This window comes from Anomaloglossus baeobatrachus, chromosome 12 (assembly GCF_048569485.1).
Source record: "Anomaloglossus baeobatrachus isolate aAnoBae1 chromosome 12, aAnoBae1.hap1, whole genome shotgun sequence".
NCBI classification, from domain to species: Eukaryota; Metazoa; Chordata; class Amphibia; order Anura; family Aromobatidae; genus Anomaloglossus; species Anomaloglossus baeobatrachus.
The window spans coordinates 12,936,918-12,959,317 of record NC_134364.1 but is presented as its reverse complement, the minus strand read 5'-3'; the positions used below and the strand labels follow the sequence as shown (position 1 = coordinate 12,959,317).

General features: G+C 51.0%; 1 protein-coding gene across 7 annotated transcripts in view; it reads right to left on the bottom strand.

Moving 5' to 3' along the window:
- Positions 1–3,257: 3,257 nt before the first annotated feature.
- UNC79 (unc-79 subunit of NALCN channel complex) overlaps positions 3,258–22,400 on the bottom strand; it is a 218,308-nt gene continuing 199,165 nt past the window's right edge. For all 7 annotated transcript variants that reach the window (XM_075330270.1, XM_075330274.1, XM_075330271.1 and 4 more), the window contains 2 exons: positions 6,703–6,744; positions 3,258–6,317 (listed from right to left, as the gene is read on the bottom strand). In XM_075330270.1, the coding sequence (XP_075186385.1) occupies positions 6,117–6,317; positions 6,703–6,744 (243 nt within the window). In that variant the 3' untranslated portion in view covers positions 3,258–6,116. The remainder of the gene's footprint in view (positions 6,318–6,702; positions 6,745–22,400) is intronic.

Here is a 22,400-nt window from a genome sequence, read left to right as displayed (position 1 = left end):
TCTCTGGATAGCCCTGATTATGGGACGCTCTCTGGATAGCACTGATTATAGGACGCTCTCTGGATAGCACTGATTATGGGACGCTCTCTGGATAGCACTGATTATGGGACGTTCTCTGGATAGCACTGATTATGGGACGCTCTCTGGATAGCACTGATTATGGGACGCTCTCTGGATAGCACAGATTATGGCACGCTCTCTGGATAGCACTGATTATGGGACGCTCTCTGGATAGCACAGATTATGGGACGCTCTCTGGATAGCACTGATTATGGGATGCTCTCTGGATAGCACTGATTATAGGACGTTCTCTGGATAGCCCTGATTATGGGACGCTCTCTGGATAGCCCTGATTATAGGACGCTCTCTGGATAGCACTGATTATAGGACGCTCTCTGGATAGCACTGATTATGGGACGCTCTCTGGATAGCACTGATTATGGGACGTTCTTTGGATAGCACTGATTATGGGACGCTCTCTGGATAGCACTGATTATAGGACACTCTCTGGATAGCACAGATTATGGGATGCTCTCTGGATAGCACTGATTATGGGACGTTCTCTGGATAGCACTGATTATGGGACGCTCTCTGGATAGCACTGATTATAGGACGCTCTCTGGATAGCACTGATTATGGGACGCTCTCTGGATAGCACTGATTATAGGACGTTCTCTGGATAGCACTGATTATAGGACACTCTCTGGATTGGACAGATTATGGCACGCTCTCTGGATAGCACTGATTATAGGACGCTCTCTGGATAGCACAGATTATGGGACGCTCTCTGGATAGCACTGATTATGGGACGTTCTCTGGATAGCACTGATTATGGGACGCTCTCTGGATAGCACAGATTATGGGATGCTCTCTGGATAGCACTGATTATGGGACGTTCTCTGGATAGCACTGATTATGGGACGCTCTCTGGATAGCACAGATTATGGGATGCTCTCTGGATAGCACTGATTATGGGACGTTCTCTGGATAGCCCTGATTATGGGACGTTCTCTGGATAGCACTGATTATGGCACGCTCTCTGGATAGCACTGATTATAGGACACTCTCTGGATAGCACAGATTATGGCACGCTCTCTGGATAGCACTGATTATGGGACGTTCTCTGGATAGCACTGATTATGGGACGCTCTCTGGATAGCACAGATTATGGGACGCTCTCTGGATAGCACTGATTATGGGACGCTCTCTGGATAGCACTGATTATGGGACGCTCTCTGGATAGCACTGATTATAGGACGCTCTTTGGATAGCACTGATTATGGGACGCTCTTTGGATAGCACTGATTATGGGACGCTCTCTGGATAGCACTGATTATAGGACACTCTGGATAGCACTGATTATGGGATTCTCTCTGGATAGCACTGATTATAGGACGCTCTCTGGATAGCACTGATTATGGGATTCTCTCTGGATAGCACTGATTATAGGACGCTCTCTGGATAGCACTGATTATGGGACGCTCTCTGGATAGCACTGATTATAGGACGCTCTCTGGATAGCACTGATTATGGGGCGCTCTTTGGATAGCACTGATTATGGGACGCTCTCTGGATAGCACTGATTATAGGACGCTCTCTGGATAGCACTGATTATAGGACACTCTCTGGATAGCACTGATTATAGGACGCTCTCTGGATAGCACTGATTCTGGGAGCACCTTGGCTGGTACTGACTATATGGCACTGTTTTACAGGCATTCTTAGACTGGACAATATATATGAAGTCGCTATAGCCCCATAAATATGGTAACAGGTAATCTATGGGCACATGGACATCCATTACATGCAGTTTCTGAGCGCTGGCATCTATAAACATACACAGGACCTGTCTCTGTAATAAATAATCTGGATTTATTTAATTTGAACACTTTTTTTTCCAGTAAATCACAAATAATAACTTTTCTTTATTACAGTCATTGACATAAAATAAAATTTATCAAAAAAGTAAACAAGTCGTTAGGAACTTTTTTTTTTTTTTGCTGGCACAGAAACAAAATAACAGACATGAGGGGTAAAAGTGAGAAGAGCTCCCCCCCTGGGGAGGGGGCATCAGTCACAATGGCAATAGCATGACAGCACTGATTATGAACCCGCCCTGCGTCACAGATTATTAACCCGCCCTGCGTCACAGATTATTAACCCGCCCTGCGTCACTGATTATTGATTCGCCCCACGTCACTGATTTGACTTGTCCCGCGTCAATGATTATTGACCCCTGCCCCGCGTCACTAGAAGGTGCAGTTCAGCCCTTGTTGCGGGATTATCTCTGCGGTGTATTACATATTGAGCAGTCTTTACAACCTCGCGTATAGAGAAAATCAAACACAAAATAAGCCTCCTTTAACGCGTAAACACCGGATAAGACAAAACTGACTAAAGAAGGGATTTTATTGGGTCCTTAAAGCAGCAAAAAAACCCCAAAAAACAGAAAACACAAAAAACCCCCACAAAAACAGCTGAATAAACTGCACATCATGTGATCACAGTTCTTCTACAGGAATTCTAAGTGCACTTTAATGGCGCCGATTTCACAGGCGACTCACCAGGAAAACGACCATTTCCTATGTGGAGTACTATATGTATATATTAGGATGAATAGAAGGTACTCTGGGGGGGGCACTGTAGCCCCATAGGGCACATTTGGGGCAGTTGCAAAAAAATAAGGAGCAAATTAGGAGCAGGTTCTTATGCGAGAGTTAGATTTGCAAAACTTTTATGTAGGAAATATTTATTTTTCTCTCCTTAAAACTTCCATTTCCTAAACTAAGACTTACCTTGTCAATAGACAGGACTGGAAATGGAGCAATGTAAGATGCCGCGCCGCCTCAGCCTAGTCTGGAAATATCATCAATAATCCTAGGTCAATTATATAATACACTATAAACCATAGTATAGAAAATCTCTGATTCAGGGGCATTTACCACACCCGTACCATTAATCTGTGGAGCTGTGCTGTGCATGTCTGCCTCCTTCGCACAAAGCATAAAAACTGAGGAGCCCGTGGGAGCACGGGGGGTGTATAGGCAGAAGGGGAGGGGCTTAACACTTTTAAGTGTAATACTTTGTGCTGCCTCCGGAGGCATAGCCTATACTCCCAATTGTCTGGGTCTCCCAATAGAGCGACAAAGAAATCTCTGATTCAGGGGCATTTACCACACCCGTACCATTAATCAGGTAACTCTGCCTGCATATCTCACATTGGCCATGAAACCCCCCTCCCCCCCCCCCCCCCCGAAATTTACAATCCATTGCTTGTACCAGTTTTGAGCTCTCAACCTCCAGAGCTGCATTTTTAATTCTGCAGTTTGCCTTTGGAAAGGTTTAATCTCACAAACCTGTGATCTAAAGACTTTGTCATTGTGGTATGTGTATGGAGAGAAAAAAAGTAAAAATCATCGCACAACTTACAAATTGTCTGAGCTAAATATTTACAAAAAACAACAATTTTTTATGTATTGGCGGATCAGTATTTTGATGGTTTTATCTCAATTTTGGAAAATAAATAAATAAAAATAAAATAAAATAAAATTGAAAAATAAACTTGGGGTGAATTTCAGGATCATTTACATCTGTATAGATAGAAAATTAGGTCTCGGCATAGAAATAGTATATAAGATACAGGTATGTATACGCTGCGTATATACAGTATATGTACAATGCTGCTGCGATCTACCACAGGACACATTATGGCCACAAGTCCTATTAAAAAACACTTTTTATATCTGTTTGGGGGAAAAGACGGAACCGGGACTCCAATGCCGATGTCTGTCGTCTGTGAAACAATGGCCGCAGCCACAATGTATCGAGAGCATCGCCGTGAACCTGCCCCGATCACTTTCTAGCTGCAAGTTCTTCTCGGTCGCTTCTAAGATTTGCGCTGTGCATACAACCCGACGCCATTTCTTATTCTGAGCACAACTTACCGCCTTGATTTACAACCCGAGTCACACAAAGTGACCTCTAATCTGTCACCTCCTCTGAGCTCCACATTCTAGATTTATCCACAGGACATGAATTAGGTTTATACTGATCTGATAAAAGATGCACGGCTCAGAGAGTGTCAGGAGTCCATCAATAAGACCGCGCTGGTGATATCCAAAGCTGCAATGTGTCAGTACGAAATTACAGGGAAGAATGTGTCCATTACTGAGCAACATGTTCCAGGTTACACATAGGGCATGTGCGCACGCTGCGCCGTGTCACTGCAGAAAATTGTGCAGGGATTTGACAGCTCATGTGCGATTCAAATCGCTGCAGAAGCACTGCATAATGGATGCAATGTGTCTGCAGAATAGATGGAGATTTCATGCGCTCTCGATGCTGCCTCTCCCATAGAGTTGGAGCAGCATCCAAAGCGCACAAAAGAAGTGACATGTTACATTTTTTAACGCACCGATTTGGATCAAAAGTTCAGCATCCAAATCACTGCGTTCAAAAAAGCAACGTGTGCACGGATTATGCACACTCTTCATAGATTGTGCAGGGGACGCAGGACGCATGCGCTTATACTGCAGTGCAATACACAGCATAACTGCATGCAATACGCACATGTGCGCACATGGCCATAAAATCACCCAGCAGAGGCACCCTATACATATATTACTGATCCTGTATTATACTCCAGAGCTGCACTCACTATTCTGCTGGTGCAGTCACTGTGTACATACATTACTGATCCTGACTTACCTCCTGTATTATACTCCAGAGCTGCACTCCCTATTCTGCTGGTGCAGTCACTGTGTACATACATTACACTACTGATCAGGAGTTACCTCCTGCATTATACTCCAGAGCTGCACTCACTATTCTGCTGGTGGAGTCACTGTGTATATACATTACTGATCTGGAGTTACCTCCTGCATTATACTCCAGAGCTGCACTCACTATTCTGCTGGTGCAGTCACTGTGTACATACATTACATTGCTGATCCTAGGTTTCCTCCTGCATTATACTTCAGAGCTGCACTCACTATTCTGCTGGTGGAGTCACTGTGTACATACATTACATTACTAATCCTGTGTTATATCCTGTATTATACTCCAGAGCTGCACTCACTATTCTGCTGCTGCAGTCACTGTGTACATACATTACATTACTGATCCTAGGTTACCTCCTGCATTATACTTCAGAGCTGCACTCACTATTCTGCTGGTGGAGTCACTGTGTACATACATTACATTACTAATCCTGTGTTATATCCTGTATTATACTCCAGAGCTGCACTCACTATTCTGCTGCTGCAGTAACTGTGTACATACATTACATTACTGAGTTACCTCCTGTATTATACTCCAGAGCTGCACTCACTATTCTGCTGGTGGAGTCACTGTGTACATACATGACATTACTGATCCTGTGTTATAGCCTGTATTATACTCCAGAGCTGCAATCACTATTCTGCTGGTGCAGACACTGTGTACATACATTACATTACTTATCATGTAATGATCCTGAGTTACCTCCTATATTATACTCCGGAGCTGCACTCACTATTTTGCAAGTGGAGTCCACCAGCAGAATAGTGAGTGCAACTCTGGAGATCAATATGGATATACTCAAAACTGATACAAGATACATAATGTCATGTGATGTATATTTTAGTGAACATGTTGGTCAATAATGTGAGGGGGATGGGAGTCTTGTAACAAACGTACTGACACTCACATGCTCTGATATCAGCAGCCTCTGGTGCTGGGGTTGATTGCTGCAGAAAGCAGCCATTGACCTTCTTGATAATGACACCAGCATCACAGTGATGATGGATAAGGTGAGGCTGATATGGTTGCGCCACCATCTGCTCCGCTGCGACCTTAACAGATGAGATTAGTCTGGGCGTCTTTGGTATCTGCAGAGCGCTGCCGTCCTGTATGGCAGCACCATTAGAGCTGTACCCCAAGTCTAGACATCGGAGGGGCCTACAACTCCTCTGCCACCTAATAGGTGTGTGACACCTACTGAGGGCCGATCACGTCCCCAATCCACCCCTTAACTGTACCAACCCTCTATGCTTTATGGCAACAGGAGCTTCTCCTGAATATTTGACCCCTGACCCTGTGACCCCTGGACCGCCCTGACCCCGGGTGTTTGTGCAACATTATAGGGGATAGAACTGTGATGCAGCTTCCGACGACTGAATCTCCACCTGCGCCATCTTGAACTGGGTGCATTGCAGCCATTTCTTCAGGACCCCCGAGTTGTGGCTGAACTGGGCAGAGCCTTGTAACATCCGCAGGTTCTGCTGGTTGGCATTGTTCTGTATCGCCTGGAGGCGCAGCTGCAGCCCGGCTGATAGATGCTGTGCAGAGGAGACGTGCGTTAGTGTTGACACCTACCTACAGAACATCAGAAAGCTTGTCCAGTCCTATATTAAAAAAATATTCAACATTCTAATATAGCCTCTTCTTCTAAGATCTCTGCTTGCTGTCAGTAAACGGACGCTCACAGAACATCGCACACCGTGGATAGAAATGGCAGTGACAAGTCCTAGGTCCGTGCAGATGTTCAGATTCTATAAATTTGCGTTCACTGGCAGGAAGCAGAGATCTTGAAAAATGGTGAGGAATCGAAACATAAAATATATTACGAAGTGGCAGAAGTGTTATAAAATCTGCTGTAATGTCTGCACTGCGCCCTGTTATCACATGTGCATCTGGAGCCGCAGAGAAGCCGCGGTCACTCACCTTTATATTGGACTGGATCATCGGTAACCACATTGGTATCAACTGCAAGAAAAGAGACAAAAAGATACTAGACAAATGGATCAGAGCAGCTGGATTTAATCTTCATTGTTATAGCTAGAGAGAAGCGGCGCCAGAGGGAACCTGGAAGGATGTCAACCATTATAAAGAAAGGGTTAAAGGGGGACGACGGGGTACTGGTTGTCAGAGAGGAAGCCTAACTCCAGGTCACATGGCCTCGACGGTACACGGGGGTCTCTTTCCATTCAGTCATACATGCCTGGTTATCTGGTTATTTTCCTCTGTTATCTGCCCCGTCCGCTTCATTTGGATTCTGCTGAGGCACCACGAGGGGCGAATCAACGTCTATTGCTTAATTAGACCTTGGCCGCTGCGTTTCGGATCCAGAATGTGAATGCAATTACGTCCTTTTAACATTATCAAGATCTGCAATTACACCTCTAAATCTGGAGGCCGGGGATAATTGGTATTGACTGGATCTGTGATGAGTCACCTTGTGCTCCGTTCTGGAGAAGCGGCCGCGGCTTCCTATATATCATGTCACAGGACACAAAAAGCTTTCAAGGTAATTGGTTTTTGTGCATTGTTACATCATACTCCCGGCCTCAGACTGCGGCTGCTGGGTTTACATGAATAGACATTTTATGCTGGGGGAGGGGGGGGCAGGTTTGCTGGGACTAGTGGTTCCAGCGTCATATCTCTACTCTCACATCTTATATTTGCATCCTCACATCTGGTTATTAGAGGAGCGTGCACAGCGTCCTATTCCTGTCTGCCAGGAATAGGGGACCAGGCACCATGACAGCTCTATATAAAAGAAGGGAATTTTGTTTACTTACCGTAAATTCCTTTTCTTCTAGCTCCAATTGGGAGACCCAGACAATTGGGTGTATAGCACTGCCTCCGGAGGCCACACAAAGTATTACACTAAAAGTGTAAAGCCCCTCCCCTTCAGCCTATACACCCCCCGTACTGCTACGGGCTCATCAGTTTTGGTGCAAAAGCCAGAAGGAGGAAAAATTATAACTGGTTTAAAGTAAATTCAATCCGAAGGAATATCGGAGAACTGAAACCATTTAACATGAACAACATGTGTATACAAAAAACAGGGGCGGGTGCTGGGTCTCCCAATTGGAGCTAGAAGAAAAGGAATTTACGGTAAGTAAACAAAGAAGGGAATTTTGTTACTTACCGTAAATTCCTTTTCTTCTAGCTCTTATTGGGAGACCCAGACGATTGGGTGTATAGCACTGCCTCCGGAGGCCACACAAAGCAATTACACTAAAAAGTGTAAGGCCCCTCCCCTTCTGGCTATACACCCCCAGTGGGATCACTGGCTCACCAGTTTTAGTGCAAAAGCAAGAAGGAGGAAAGCCAATAACTGGTTTAAACAAATCCTCTCCGAGTAACCTCGGAGAACTGAAAACCGTTCAACATGAACAACATGTGTACCCGCAAACAAACCAAAAATCCCGAAGGACAACAGGACGGGTGCTGGGTCTCCCAATAAGAGCTAGAAGAAAAGGAATTTACAGTAAGTAACAAAATTCCCTTCTTCTTCGGCGCTCTATTGGGAGACCCAGACGATTGGGACGTCCAAAAGCTGTCCCTGGGTGGGTAAAGAAATACCTCATGTTAGAGCTGCAAGACAGCCCTCCCCTATAGGGAGGCAACTGCCGCCTGCAGGACTCTTCTACCTAGGCTGGCGTCCGCCGAAGCATAGGTATGCACCTGATAATGTTTGGTGAAAGTGTGCAAACTCGACCAGGTAGCTGCCTGGCACACCTGTTGAGCCGTAGCCTGGTGTCGTAATGCCCAGGATGCACCCACGGCTCTGGTAGAATGGGCCTTCAGCCCTGATGGAACCGGAAGCCCAGCAGAACGGTAGGCTTCAAGAATTGGTTCTTTGATCCATCGAGCCAGGGTGGCCTTAGAAGCCTGCGACCCTTTGCGCTGACCAGCGACAAGGACAAAGAGTGCATCCGAACGGCGCAAGGGCGCCGTGCGGGAAATGTAGATTCTGAGTGCTCTCACCAGATCTAACAAATGTAAATCTTTCTCATACCGATGAACTGCATGAGGACAAAACGAAGGCAAAGAGATATCCTGATTAAGATGAAAAGAGGATACCACCTTCGGGAGAAACTCCTGAATGGGGCGCAGCACAACCTTGTCCTGGTGGAAGACCAGGAAGGGAGCCTTGGATGATAGTGCTGCCAGCTCAGACACTCTCCGAAGAGATGTGATCGCTACCAGAAAAGCCACTTTCTGTGATAGTCTAGAAAGTGAAACCTCCCTCAGAGGCTCGAAGGGCGGCTTCTGGAGGGCAACTAGTACCCTGTTCAGATCCCATGGATCTAACGGCCGCTTGTACGGGGGTACGATATGGCAAACCCCCTGTAGGAACGTGCGCACCTTAGGAAGGCGTGCCAAACGCCTCTGAAAAAAGACGGATAGCGCCGAGACCTGACCTTTAAGGGAGCTGAGCGCCAAACCTTTTTCTAACCCAGATTGCAGGAAAGAAAGAAAGGTAGGCAATGCAAATGGCCAGGGAGACACTCCCTGAGCAGAGGACCAGGATAAGAATATCCTCCACGTTCTGTGGTAGATCTTAGCGGACGTGGGCTTCCTAGCCTGTCTCATGGTGGCAACGACCCCTTGGGACAATCCTGAAGACGCTAGGATCGAGGACTCAATGGCCACACAGTCAGGTTCAGGGCCGCAGAATTCCGATGGAAAAACGGCCCTTGGGACAGTAAGTCTGGTCGGTCTGGGAGTGCCCACGGTTGGCCGACCGTGAGCTGCCACAGATCCGGATACCACGCCCTCCTCGGCCAGTCTGGGGCGACAAGTATGACGCGGCTGCAATCGGATCTGATCTTGCGTAGCACTCTGGGCAAGAGTGCCAGAGGTGGAAACACATACGGGAGCCGGAACTGCGACCAATCTTGCACTAAGGCGTCTGCCGCCAGTGCTCTTTGATCGCGAGACCGTGCCATGAAGGTTGGGACCTTGTTGTTGTGCCGTGACGCCATTAGGTCGACGTCCGGCACCCCCCATCGGCGACAGATTTCCTGAAACACGTCTGGGTGAAGGGACCATTCCCCTGCGTCCATGCCCTGGCGACTGAGGAAGTCTGCTTCCCAGTTTTCTACGCCGGGGATGTGAACTGCGGATATGGTGGAGGCTGTGGCTTCCACCCACATCAGAATCCGCCGGACTTCCTGGAAGGCTTGCCGACTGCGTGTCCCCCCTTGGTGGTTGATGTATGCCACCGCTGTGGAGTTGTCCGACTGAATTCGGATCTGCCTTCCTTCCAGCCACTGCTGGAAGGCTAGTAGGGCAAGATACACTGCTCTGATTTCCAGAACATTGATCTGAAGGGTGGACTCCTCCCGAGTCCACGTACCCTGAGCCCTGTGGTGGAGAAAAACTGCTCCCCACCCTGACAGACTCGCGTCTGTCGTGACCACCGCCCAAGACGGTGGTAGGAAGGATCTTCCCTGTGATAATGAGGTGGGAAGAAGCCCCCACTGCAGGGAGTCTTTGGCCGTCTGGGAAAGGGAGACTTTCCTGTCCAGGGATGTTGACTTCCCGTCCCATTGGTGGAGAATGTCCCATTGAAGTGGACGCAGATGAAACTGCGCAAACGGAACCGCCTCTATTGCCGCCACCATCTTCCCGAGGAAGTGCATGAGGCGTCTTAAGGAGTGCGACTGACTTTGAAGGAGAGCCTGCACCCCAGTCTGTAGAGACCGCTGCTTGTCCAGCGGAAGCTTCACTATCGCTGAGAGAGTATGAAACTCCATGCCAAGATACGTTAGTGATTGGGTCGGTGACAGATTTGACTTTGGGAAGTTGATGATCCACCCGAACGCCTGGAGAGTCTCCAGTGCAACATTCAGGCTGAGTTGGCATGCCTCTTGAGAGGGTGCCTTGACCAGTAGATCGTCCAAGTAAGGGATCACAGAGTGTCCGTGAGAGTGCAAGACTGCTACCACTGCCGCCATGATCTTGGTGAACACCCGAGGGGCTGTCGCCAGACCAAATGGCAGAGCTACGAACTGAAGATGGTCGTCTCCTATCACGAAGCGTAGAAAGCGTTGGTGCTCTGTAGCAATCGGCACGTGGAGATAAGCATCTTTGATGTCTATTGATGCTATGAAATCTCCTTGAGACATTGAGGCAATGACTGAGCGGAGGGATTCCATCCGGAACCGCCTGGCGTTCACATGCTTGTTGAGCAGTTTTAGGTCCAGAACAGGACGGAAGGAGCCGTCCTTTTTTGGAACCACAAAGAGATTGGAGTAAAATCCTCGCCCCCGTTCCTGAGGGGGGACAGGGATCACGACTCCTTCTGCTCTTAGAGAGTCCACCGCCTGCAGCAGGGCATCTGCTCGGTTGGGGTGTGGGGAGGTTCTGAAGAACCGAAGTGGAGGTCGAGAACTGAACTCGATTCTGTACCCGCGAGACAAAATGTCTGTTACCCACCGGTCCTTGACCTGTGACAGCCAAATGTCGCAAAAGCGGGAGAGCCTGCCACCGACCGAGGATGCGGAGGGAGGAGGCCGAAAGTCATGAGGTAGCCGCTTTGGAAGCGGTTCCTCCATTTGCTTTCCTGGGGCGTGAGTGAGCCCGCCAGGAATCTGAGCTCCCTTGTTCTTTCTGAGTCCTTTTGGACGAGGAGAATTGGGCCTTGCCCGAGCCTCGAAAGGACCGAAACCTCGACTGCCACTTTTTCTGTTGAGGTTTACTTGCTCTGGGCTGTGGTAAGGAAGAGTCCTTACCCTTGGACTGTTTTATGATTTCAGCCAATGGCTCACCAAACAGTCTGTCTCTAGATAATGGCAAGCTGGTTAAGCATTTTTTGGAACCAGCATCTGCTTTCCAGTCCTTTAACCACAAGGCTCTGCGCAAAACCACAGAATTGGCGGACGCCATAGCGGTACGGCTCGTAGATTCTAGGACAGCATTGATAGCATAGGTCGCAAACGCAGACATTTGCGAAGTTAGGGACGCCACCTGCGGCACTGCTGGATGTATGATAGCATCCACCTGTGCTAAACCAGCTGAAATAGCTTGGAGTGCCCACACAGCCGCGAATGCTGGAGCAAACGACGCGCCGATAGCTTCATAGACAGATTTCAACCAAAGGTCCATCTGTCTGTCGTTGGCATCCTTAAGTGAAGCGCCATCCTCTACTGCGACTATGGATCTAGCCGCAAGCTTGGAAATTGGGGGATCCACCTTTGGACACTGGGTCCAGCGTTTGGCCACCTCAGAGGGAAAATGATAACGGGTATCCTTAGAACGTTTAGAGAAACGCTTGTCTGGATGAGCGTCGTGTTTCTGGATCGATTCTCTGAAGTCAGAGTGGTCCAAAAAAGCACTTAATTTACGCTTGGGATACAGGAAATGGAACTTCTCCTGCTGTGCCGCTGCCTCCTCTGCAGAAGGGGCTGGGGGAGAAATATCCAACAGTCTATTAATTGCCGATATAAGGTCATTAACCATGGCGTCACCATCAGGGGCATCCGGATTGAAAGGAGCCTCAAGATTAGAATCCTGATCACCGTCCTCAGACTCATCACAGAGAGACTCTTCTCGCTGAGACCCTGAGCAGTGTGATGACGTGGAGGGTCTTTCCCAGCGAGCTCGCTTAGGCTGCCTGGGACTGTCATCTGAGTCAGAGACTTCAGCCTGTGATGCTTGAGACCCCCTTGAAGTACGGATTAGTTCCAACTGAGGGGGACCGGAGAGCATAGACACAGCAGTGTCCATGGTCTGAGTAACTGGCCTGGACTGCAAGGTCTCCAGGATTTTTGACATAGTCACAGACATTTTATCAGCAAAAACTGCAAACTCTGTCCCCGTCACCGGGGCAGGGTTCACAGGCGTCTCTGCCTGGGCTACCACCACATTAGGCTCTGGCTGACGAAGTGCCACTGGGACTGAACATTGCACACAATGTGAGTCTTTGGAGCCTGCCGGTAGATCAGCCCCACATGCAGTACAAACAGTGTACACAGCCTGTGCCTTGGCACCCTTGCGTTTTGCGGATGACATGTTGCTGCCTCCTCAGAGCAGTACAGGGTGTCCAGCCAAGAAGCGACCTTACAGTGCAACTATATATATATATGGTACTAAGAAAAAAGTACACTAATATAACACTGAGGCACTAGTGGGGCCAGCACTAAAGTGCAGCTTACCGCCCGCTTAGGAGCGGGTGTGTGGTCGCCGAATTCCCTTTAGTCTGGGTCTCCCAGAGCCTGCTGCCTCTCCCCAGCCAGACCGCATGTGTAATGGCTGCCGGCGTCCTTGTGGAGAGGGGGGGCGGGCCCTGGGCGTATACAGACGAAGAGCGGGAAGCCTGCTTCCCACTGTGCCTAGTGAGAGGGCTGGAGCATGTAAATAAGCTCCAGCCCTCGGCGCTGCCAATTGAGCAGCGTCTCTCCCCTACCCTGATTGACAGGGTGGGGGCGGGAACGAAGCGGCGCTAGGCCGCAGAAGCCGGGGGCTAAAGTTAGAAGCGCCGCCGCCGTAAAAGCGCGGTCGGCGCAAAGTCCCCGGCGCACCACAAGTCGCAGCTGCGCCGCCGCTCCAGTAGCGGTCGGCGCAGTAGTTCCCAACATGTAACGTCACTCAGCAAAGCTGCAGTGACCTAACCCCAGCGCACAGCGCTACTGTCCCCGGCGCACTATAACGCTCAGCAAGCCTTGAGAGTGTCCGTGCCTGCCGGGGACACAGAGTACCTGAAAGTTGCAGGGCCTTGTCCCTGAACGGCACTCCCGCTCCAAATCCAGCAGGTTCTCTGGGTCTGTGGATGGAGCCCGGCCTCAGGGCTTGGAGGCCGGTAAGATCCCACTTCCACAGAGCCCTCCAGGGGATGTGGAAGGAAAACAGCATGTGGGCTCCAGCCTCTGTACCAGCAATAGGTACCTCAACCTTACAAGCACCACCACGGGTGAGAAGGGAGCATGCTGGGGGCCCCATATGGGCCCTCTTTTCTTCCATCCGATATAGCCAGCAGCTACTGCTGACTACAAACAGTGGAGCTATGCGTGGATGTCTGACCTCCTTCGCACAAAGCAGAAAACTGGTGAGCCAGTGATCCCACTGGGGGTGTATAGCCAGAAGGGGAGGGGCCTTACACTTTTTAGTGTAATTGCTTTGTGTGGCCTCCGGAGGCAGTGCTATACACCCAATCGTCTGGGTCTCCCAATAGAGCGCTGAAGAAATTCCCTTCTTCTTTGTCGCTCCTAATTGGGAGACCCAGACAATTGGGACGTCCAAAAGCAGTCCCTGGGTGGGTAAATAATACCTCATAATAGAGCCGTAACGGCTCCGTCCTACAGGTGGGCAACTGCCGCCTGAAGGAGTCGCCTACCTAGGCTGGCATCTGCCGAAGCATAGGTATGCATCTGATAGTGTTTCGTGAAAGTGTGCAGGCTCGACCAGGTAGTTGCCTGACACATCTGCTGAGCCGTAGCCTGGTGTCGCAAGGCCCAGGACGCTCCCACGGCCCTGGTAGAATGGGCCTTCAGTCCTGAGGGAACCGGAAGCCCCGAGGAACGGTAAGCTTCGAGAATTGATTCCTTGATCCACCGAGCCAGGGTTGATTTGGAAGCTTGTGTCCCTTTACGCTGGCCAGCGACAAGGACAAAGAGAGCAGCGGAGCGGCGCAGGGGCGCCGTACGAGAAATGTAGAGTCTGAGTGCTCTCACCAGATCTAACAAGTGCAAATCCTTTTCACATTGGTGAACTGGATGAGGACAAAACGAGGGTAAGGAGATGTCCTGATTGAGATGAAAAGTGGGCAAGGCAAATGGCCAGGGAGAAAACGCCTGAGCAGAGCACCACGACAGGAATATTTTCCACGTCCTGTGGTAGATCTTGGCGGACGTAGGTTTCCTAGCCTGTCTCATATTGGCAATGACCTCTTGAGATAATCCTGAAGACGCTAGGATCCAGTACTCAATGGCCACACAGTCAGGTTGAGGGCCGCAGAATTCAGATGGAAAAACGGCCCTTGAGACAGCAAATCTGGTCGGTCTGGCAGTGCCCACGGTTGGCCGACCGTGAGATGCCACAGATCCAGGTACCACGACCTCCTCGGCCAGTCTGGAGCGACGAGGATGGCGCGGCGGCAGTCGGCCCTTATCTTGCGTAACACTCTGGGCAACAGAGCCAGAGGAAGAAACACATAAGGAAGCTGAAACTGCAACCAATCCTGAACTAAGGCGTCTGCCGCCAGAGCTCTGTGATCTTGAGATCGAGCCATGAATGTTGGGACCTTGTTGTTGTGCCGTGACGCCATTAGGTCGACGTCCGGCATCCCCCAGCGCCAACAGATCTCCTGAAACACGTCCGGGTGAAGGGACCATTCCCCTGCGTCCATGCCCTGGCGACTGAGAAGAAGGGAATTTTGTTACTTACCGTAAATTCCTTTTCTTCTAGCTCCTATTGGGAGACCCAGACGATTGGGTGTATAGCACTGCCTCCGGAGGCCACACAAAGCATTACACTAAAAAGTGTAAGGCCCCTCCCCTTCTGGCTATACACCCCCAGTGGGATCACTGGCTCACCAGTTTTAGTGCAAAAGCAAGAAGGAGGAAAGCCAATAACTGGTTTAAACAAATTCACTCCGAAGTAACGTCGGAGAACTGAAAACCGTTCAACATGAACAACATGTGTACCCGAAAAACCACCAAAAATCCCGAAGGACAACAGGGCGGGTGCTGGGTCTCCCAATAGGAGCTAGAAGAAAAGGAATTTACGGTAAGTAACAAAATTCCCTTCTTCTTCGGCGCTCCATTGGGAGACCCAGACGATTGGGACGTCCAAAAGCTGTCCCTGGGTGGGTAAAGAAATACCTCATGTTAGAGCTGCAAAAACAGCCCTCCCCTACGGGGAGGCAACTGCCGCCTGCAGGACTCTTCTACCTAGGCTGGCGTCCGCCGAAGCATAGGTATGCACCTGATAATGTTTGGTGAAAGTGTGCAGACTAGACCAGGTAGCTGCCTGGCACACCTGTTGAGCCGTAGCCTGGTGTCGTAATGCCCAGGACGCACCCACGGCTCTGGTAGAATGGGCCTTCAGCCCTGATGGAACCGGAAGCCCAGCAGAACGGTAGGCTTCAAGAATTGGTTCTTTGATCCATCGAGCCAGGGTGGCCTTGGAAGCCTGCGACCCTTTGCGCTTACCAGCGACAAGGACAAAGAGTGCATCCGAACGGCGCAGGGGCGCCGTGCGGGAAATGTAGATTCTGAGTGCTCTCACCAGATCCAACAAATGTAGATCCTTTTCATACCGATGAACTGCATGCGGATAAAAGGAAGGCAAGGAGATATCCTGATTAAGGTGAAAAGATGATACCACCTTAGGGAGAAACTCCTGAATGGGGCGCAGCACTACCTTGTCCTGGTGGAACACCAGGAAAGGAGCTTTGCATGACAGCGCTGCTAGTTCAGACACTCTCCGAAGAGACGTGACCGCTACCAGATAGGCCACTTTCTGTGAGAGTCGAGAAAGTGACACATCCCTCAGGGGCTCGAAAGGCGGCTTCTGGAGAGCAACAAGGACCTTGTTTAGATCCCACGGATCTAACGGCCTCCTGTACGGAGGTACGATATGACACACCCCCTGCAGGAACGTGCGCACCTGAGAAAGTCGCGCTAGACGCTTCTGAAAAAACACGGACAGTGCCGAGACTTGCCCTTTAAGGGAGCCGAGCGACAAGCCCTTTTCCAACCCAGATTTCAGGAAGGAAAGAAAGACAGGTAACGCGAATGGCCAGGGGGATACTCCTTGTGCAGAGCACCAGGATAAGAAAATCTTCCACGTTCTGTGGTAGATCTTAGCAGAAGTGGACTTCCTAGCCTGTCTCATGGTGGCCACGACCCCTTGGGGTAATCCTGAAGACGCTAGGATCCAGGACTCAATGGCCACACAGTCAGGTTCAGGGCCGCAGAATTCCGATGGAAAAACGGCCCTTGGGACAGTAAGTCTGGACGGTCTGGTAGTGCCCACGGTTGGCCGACCGTGAGATGCCACAGATCCGGGTACCACGACCTCCTCGGCCAGTCTGGGGCGACGAGTATGACGCGGCCGCAATCGGATCTGATCTTGCGTAACACTCTGGGCAAGAGTGCCAGAGGTGGAAACACATAAGGGAGCCGGAACTGCGACCAATCTTGCACTAGGGCGTCTGCCGCCAGAGCTCTTTGATCGCGAGACCGCGCTATGAAGGTCGGGACCTTGTTGTTGTGCCGAGACGCCATTAGGTCGACGTCCGGCACCCCCCAGCGGCGGCAGATTTCCTGAAACACGTCCGGGTGAAGGGACCATTCCCCTGCGTCCATGCCCTGGCGACTGAGGAAGTCTGCTTCCCAGTTTTCTACGCCCGGGATGTGAACTGCTGATATGGTGGATGCTCTTTCCTCCACCCACATCAGAATCCGCCTGACTTCCTGGAAGGCTTGCGGACTGCGTGTCCCTCCTTGGTGGTTGATGTATGCCACCGCTGTGGAGTTGTCCGACTGAATTCGGATCTGCTTTCCTTCCAGCCACTGCTGGAAGGCTAATAGGGCAAGATACACTGCTCTGATTTCCAGAACATTGATCTGAAGGGTGGACTCCTGCTGAGTCCACGTCCCTTGAGCCCTGTGGTGGAGAAAAACTGCTCCCCACCCTGACAGACTCGCGTCTGTTGTGACCACTGCCCAGGATGGGGGCAGGAATGATCTTCCCTGTGATAATGAGGTGGGAAGAAGCCACCATTGCAGAGAGTCCTTGGCCGTCTGAGAAAGGGAGACTTTCCTGTCTAGGGAAGTTGTCTTCCCGTCCCATTGGCGGAGAATGTCCCATTGAAGTGGGCGCAGATGAAACTGCGCGAACGGGACTGCCTCCATTGCTGCCACCATCTTCCCTAGGAAGTGCATGAGGCGCCTTAAGGGGTACGACTGACCCTGAAGGAGAGACTGCACCCCTGTCTGTAGTGACCGCTGCTTGTCCAGCGGAAGCTTCACTATCGCTGAGAGAGTATGAAGTCGGTGCCAGGTTGGACTTTGAAAAGTTGATGATCCACCCGAAAGTCTGGAGAGTCTCCAGCGCAACATTCAGGCTGTGTTGGCATGCCTCTTGAGAGGGTGCTCTGACAAGTAGATCGTCTAAGTAAGGGATCACCGAGTGTCCCTGAGAATGCAAGACTGCTACCACTGCCGCCATGACCTTGGTGAAAACCCGTGGGGCTGTCGCCAGACCAAATGGCAGAGCTACGAACTGGAGATGGTCGTCTCCTATCACGAAACGTAGAAAACGTTGGTGCTCTGTAGCAATCGGCACGTGGAGATAAGCGTCCTTGATGTCTATTGATGCAAGGAAATCTCCTTGAGACATTGAGGCAATGACGGAGCGGAGGGATTCCATCCGGAACCGCCTGGCGTTCACATGCTTGTTGAGCAGCTTTAGGTCCAGAACAGGACAAAACGAGCCGTCCTTTTTTGGAACCACAAAGAGATTGGAGTAAAAACCTTGCCCTTGTTCCTGCAGAGGAACAGGGATCACCACTCCTTCTGCTTTTAGTGAGCACACCGCTTGCAGAAGGGCATCTGCTCGGTCGGGACGTGGGGAGGTTCTGAAGAACCGAGGCGGAGGACGAGAACTGAATTCTATCCTGTACCCGTGAGACAAAATGTCTGTTACCCACCGGTCTTTGACCTGTGGCAGCCAAATGTCGCAAAAGCGGGAGAGCCTGCCACCGACCGAGGATGCGGAGGGATGAGGCTGAAAGTCATGAGGCAGCCGCCTTGGAAGCGGTTCCTCCGGTTGCTTTCTTGGGGCGTGAATGAGCCCGCCAGGAATCTGAGCTCCTTTGCTCCTTCTGAGTCCCTTTGGACGAGGAGAATTGGGTCTTGCCGGAGCCTCGAAAGGACCGAAACCTCGACTGCCACTTCCTCTGTTGAGGTTTGCTTGATCTGGGCTGGGGTAAGGAGGAGTCCTTACCCTTGGATTGCTTAATGATTTCAGCCAATTGTTCACCAGATAGTCTATCTACAGATAGTGGCAAGCTGGTTAAACATTTTTTGGAAGCAGAATCCGCTTTCCATTCCTTTAACCACAAGGCTCTGCGCAAGACAACAGAGTTGGCAGACGCAATTGAGGTACGGCTTGTAGAGTCCAGGACAGCGTTGATAGCGTAAGTCGCAAACGCAGACATTTGCGAGGTTAGGGACGCTACTCGCGGCACTGCTGGACATATGATAGAGTCCACCTGTGCCAGGCCAGCTGAAATAGCTTGGAGTGCCCACACGGCCGCGAATGCTGGAGCAAACGACGCGCCGATAGCTTCATAGACAGACTTTAACCAAAGGTCCATCTGTTTGTCATTGGCATCTTTAAGTGAAGCCCCGTCTTCCACTGCAACTATGGATCTAGCTGCAAGCCTGGAAATTGGGGGATCCACCTTTGGACACTGGGTCCAGCGTTTGACCACGTCAGGGGGAAAGGGATAACGTGTATCCTTAAGACGTTTGGAGAAACGCTTATCTGGGTAAGCATGGTGTTTCTGGACTGATTCTCTGAAGTCAGTGTGGTCCAGAAAAGTACTCAGTTTAGGCTTGGGATACCTGAAATGGAACTTCTCCTGCTGTGCCGCTGCCTCCTCTGCAGAAGGGGCAGGGGGAGAAATTTCCAATAGACTATTGATGGCCCCTATAAGGTCATTTACCATGGCGTCACCATCAGGAGTATCCAGATTGAGAGCGGTTTCAGGATTAGACTCCTGATCCCCCTCCTCTGTCTCATCATGTAGAGACTCTTCTCGCTGAGACCCTGATCCGCGTGGAGGGTCTCTCCCAGCGAGCACGCTTAGGCTGCCTGGGACTGTCATCTGAATCAGAGCCGTCAGGCTGAGATGCCTGGGACCCCCTTGAAGCACGGATTAACTCCAACTGAGGGGGACCGGGGAACATTGCCGCAGCAGTGTCCATGGACTGAGGAACTGGTCTGGCCTGCAAGGTCTCTAGGATTTTTGTCATAGTGACAGACATCCTGTCAGCAAAAACTGCAAACTCTGTCCCCGTCACCGGGACAGGGTTCACCGGCGACTCTGCCTGGGCCACTACCACCATAGACTCCGGCTGACAAAGTGGCACAGGGACCGAACATTGCACACAATGGGGGTCATTGTAACCTGCCGGTAGATCAGCCCCACAAGCGGCACAAGTAGCGTATTGCTGTGCAGCTGCAGCCTGTGTCTTGGCACCCTTGCGTTTTACAGATGACATGTTGTCGTCTCCTCAGAGCAATTGGGGTATACAGCCAAGAAGCGACCTTACAGTGCAAAATATATATATATATATGGTACAGAGAAAAAAGTACACAAATATAACACTGTGGCACTAGTGGGGGCCAGCACTTAAGTGCCGCTTACCGCCCGCTTAACGCGGGTGTGTGGTCGCCAGAAATCCCTTGTCTGGGTCTCCCAGAGCCTGCGTCCGTTCTCCAGCCAGACTGCATGTAAGAATGGCTGCCGGCGTCCTGTGGAGAGGGGCGGGCCCTGGGCGTGTGCAGACAAAGAGCGGGAAACCTGCGTCCCCCTGTGCTCAGTGAGAGGGCTGGAGCATGTAAATACAGCTCCAGCCCTCGGCGCTGATTAATCGTACAGCGTCTCTCCCTTGCCCTGATTGACAGGGTGGGGGCGGGAACGAAGCGGAGCTAGGCCGCAGAAGCCGGGGACTAAATTTATAAGCGACGCCGTCGTAAAAGCACGGTCGTCGCTAAGTCCCCGGCGCACTACAAGTCGCAGCCGCGCCGCCGCCTAGGGGCGGCCGGCGCGGCAGTCCCCAACACATAAAGTCACTCAGAAAAAACTGTAGTGACTGTAACCCCAGCGCGCAGCGCTACTGTCCCCGGCGCACTAGCACACCCAGCAAGTCTGGAGTGTGCGCGGCCTGTACATACGGGGACACAGAGTACCTTAATGTCGCAGGGCCTTGTCCCTGAACGGTACCCAGCTCCGTATCCAGCAGGTTCCATGGGTCTGTGGATGGAGCCCGGCCTCAGGGCTTGGGGGCCGGTAAGATCCCACTTCCTCAGAGCTCCTCAGGGGGATGGGGAAGGAAAACAGCATGTGGGCTCCAGCCTCCGTACCCGCAATGGGTACCTCAACCTTGACAAACACCGCCGACATAAAGTGGGGTGAGAAGGGAGCATGCTGGGGGCCCTAGTATGGGCCCTCTTTTCTTCCATCCGACATAGTCAGCAGCTGCTGCTGACTAAACAGTGGAGCTATGCGTGGATGTCTGACCTCCTTCGCACAAAGCAGAAAACTGGTGAGCCAGTGATCCCACTGGGGGTGTATAGCCAGAAGGGGAGGGGCCTTACACTTTTTAGTGTAATGCTTTGTGTGGCCTCCGGAGGCAGTGCTATACACCCAATCGTCTGGGTCTCCCAATGGAGCGCCGAAGAAAGTCTGCTTCCCAGTTTTCTACGCCCGGGATGTGAACTGCTGATATGGTGGATGCTGTGGCTTCCACCCACAGCAGAATCCTCCGGACTTCCTGGAAGGCTTGCCGACTGCGTGTCCCACCTTGGTGGTTGATGTAAGCCACCGCTGTGGAGTTGTCCGACTGAATTCGGATCTGCTTGCCTTCCAGCCACTGCTGGAACGCTTTTAGGGCAAGATACACTGCCCTGATCTCCAGAACATTGATCTGAAGTGAGGACTCTTGCTGAGTCCACGTACCCTGAGCCCTGTGGTGGAGAAAAACTGCTCCCCACCCTGACAGGCTCGCGTCCGTCGTGACCACCGCCCAGGATGGGGGTAGGAAGGATTTCCCTTTCGATAATGAGGTGGGAAGAAGCCACCACCGAAGGGAAGCTTTGGTTGCTTGAGAGAGGGAGACGTTCCTGTCTAGGGACGTCGGCCTCCTGTCCCACTTGCGTAGGATGTCCCATTGAAGAGGACGCAGGTGAAACTGCGCGAAAGGGACTGCTTCCATTGCTGCCACCATCTTCCCCAGGAGGTGCATGAGGTGCGTCAAGGGGTGTGACCGACCTTGAAGGAGAGATTGTACCCCTGTGTGTAGTGAACGCTGTTTGTCCAGCGGAAGCTTCACTATCGCTGGAAGAGTATGAAACTCCATGCCAAGATATGTCAGTGATTGGACCGGTGTCAGATTTGACTTTGGAAAATTGATGATCCACCCGAAACTCTGGAGAATCTCCAGAGTAACGTTGAGGCTGTGTTGGCATGCCTCTTGAGAGGGTGCCTTGACCAGCAGATCGTCTAAGTAAGGTATCACTGAGTGACCCTGAGAGTGGAGGACCGCAACTACTGTAGCCATGACCTTGGTGACAACCCTTGGGGCTGTCGCCAGGCCGAACGGCAGTGCCGCGAACTGAAGGTGTTCGTCTCCTATGGCGAAGCGCAAGAAGCGCTGATGCTCTGGAGCAATTGGTACGTGGAGATAAGCATCCTTGATATCGATCGATGCTAGGAAATCTCCTTGGGACATTGAGGCGATGACGGAGCGGAGGGATTCCATCTGGAACCGCCTGGTCATTACGGGTTTGTTGAGCAGTTTTAGATCCAAAACAGGACGGAAAGACCCGTCCTACTTTGGAACCACAAACAGGTTGGAGTAGAAACCGTGACCCTGTTGCTGAAGAGGAACCGG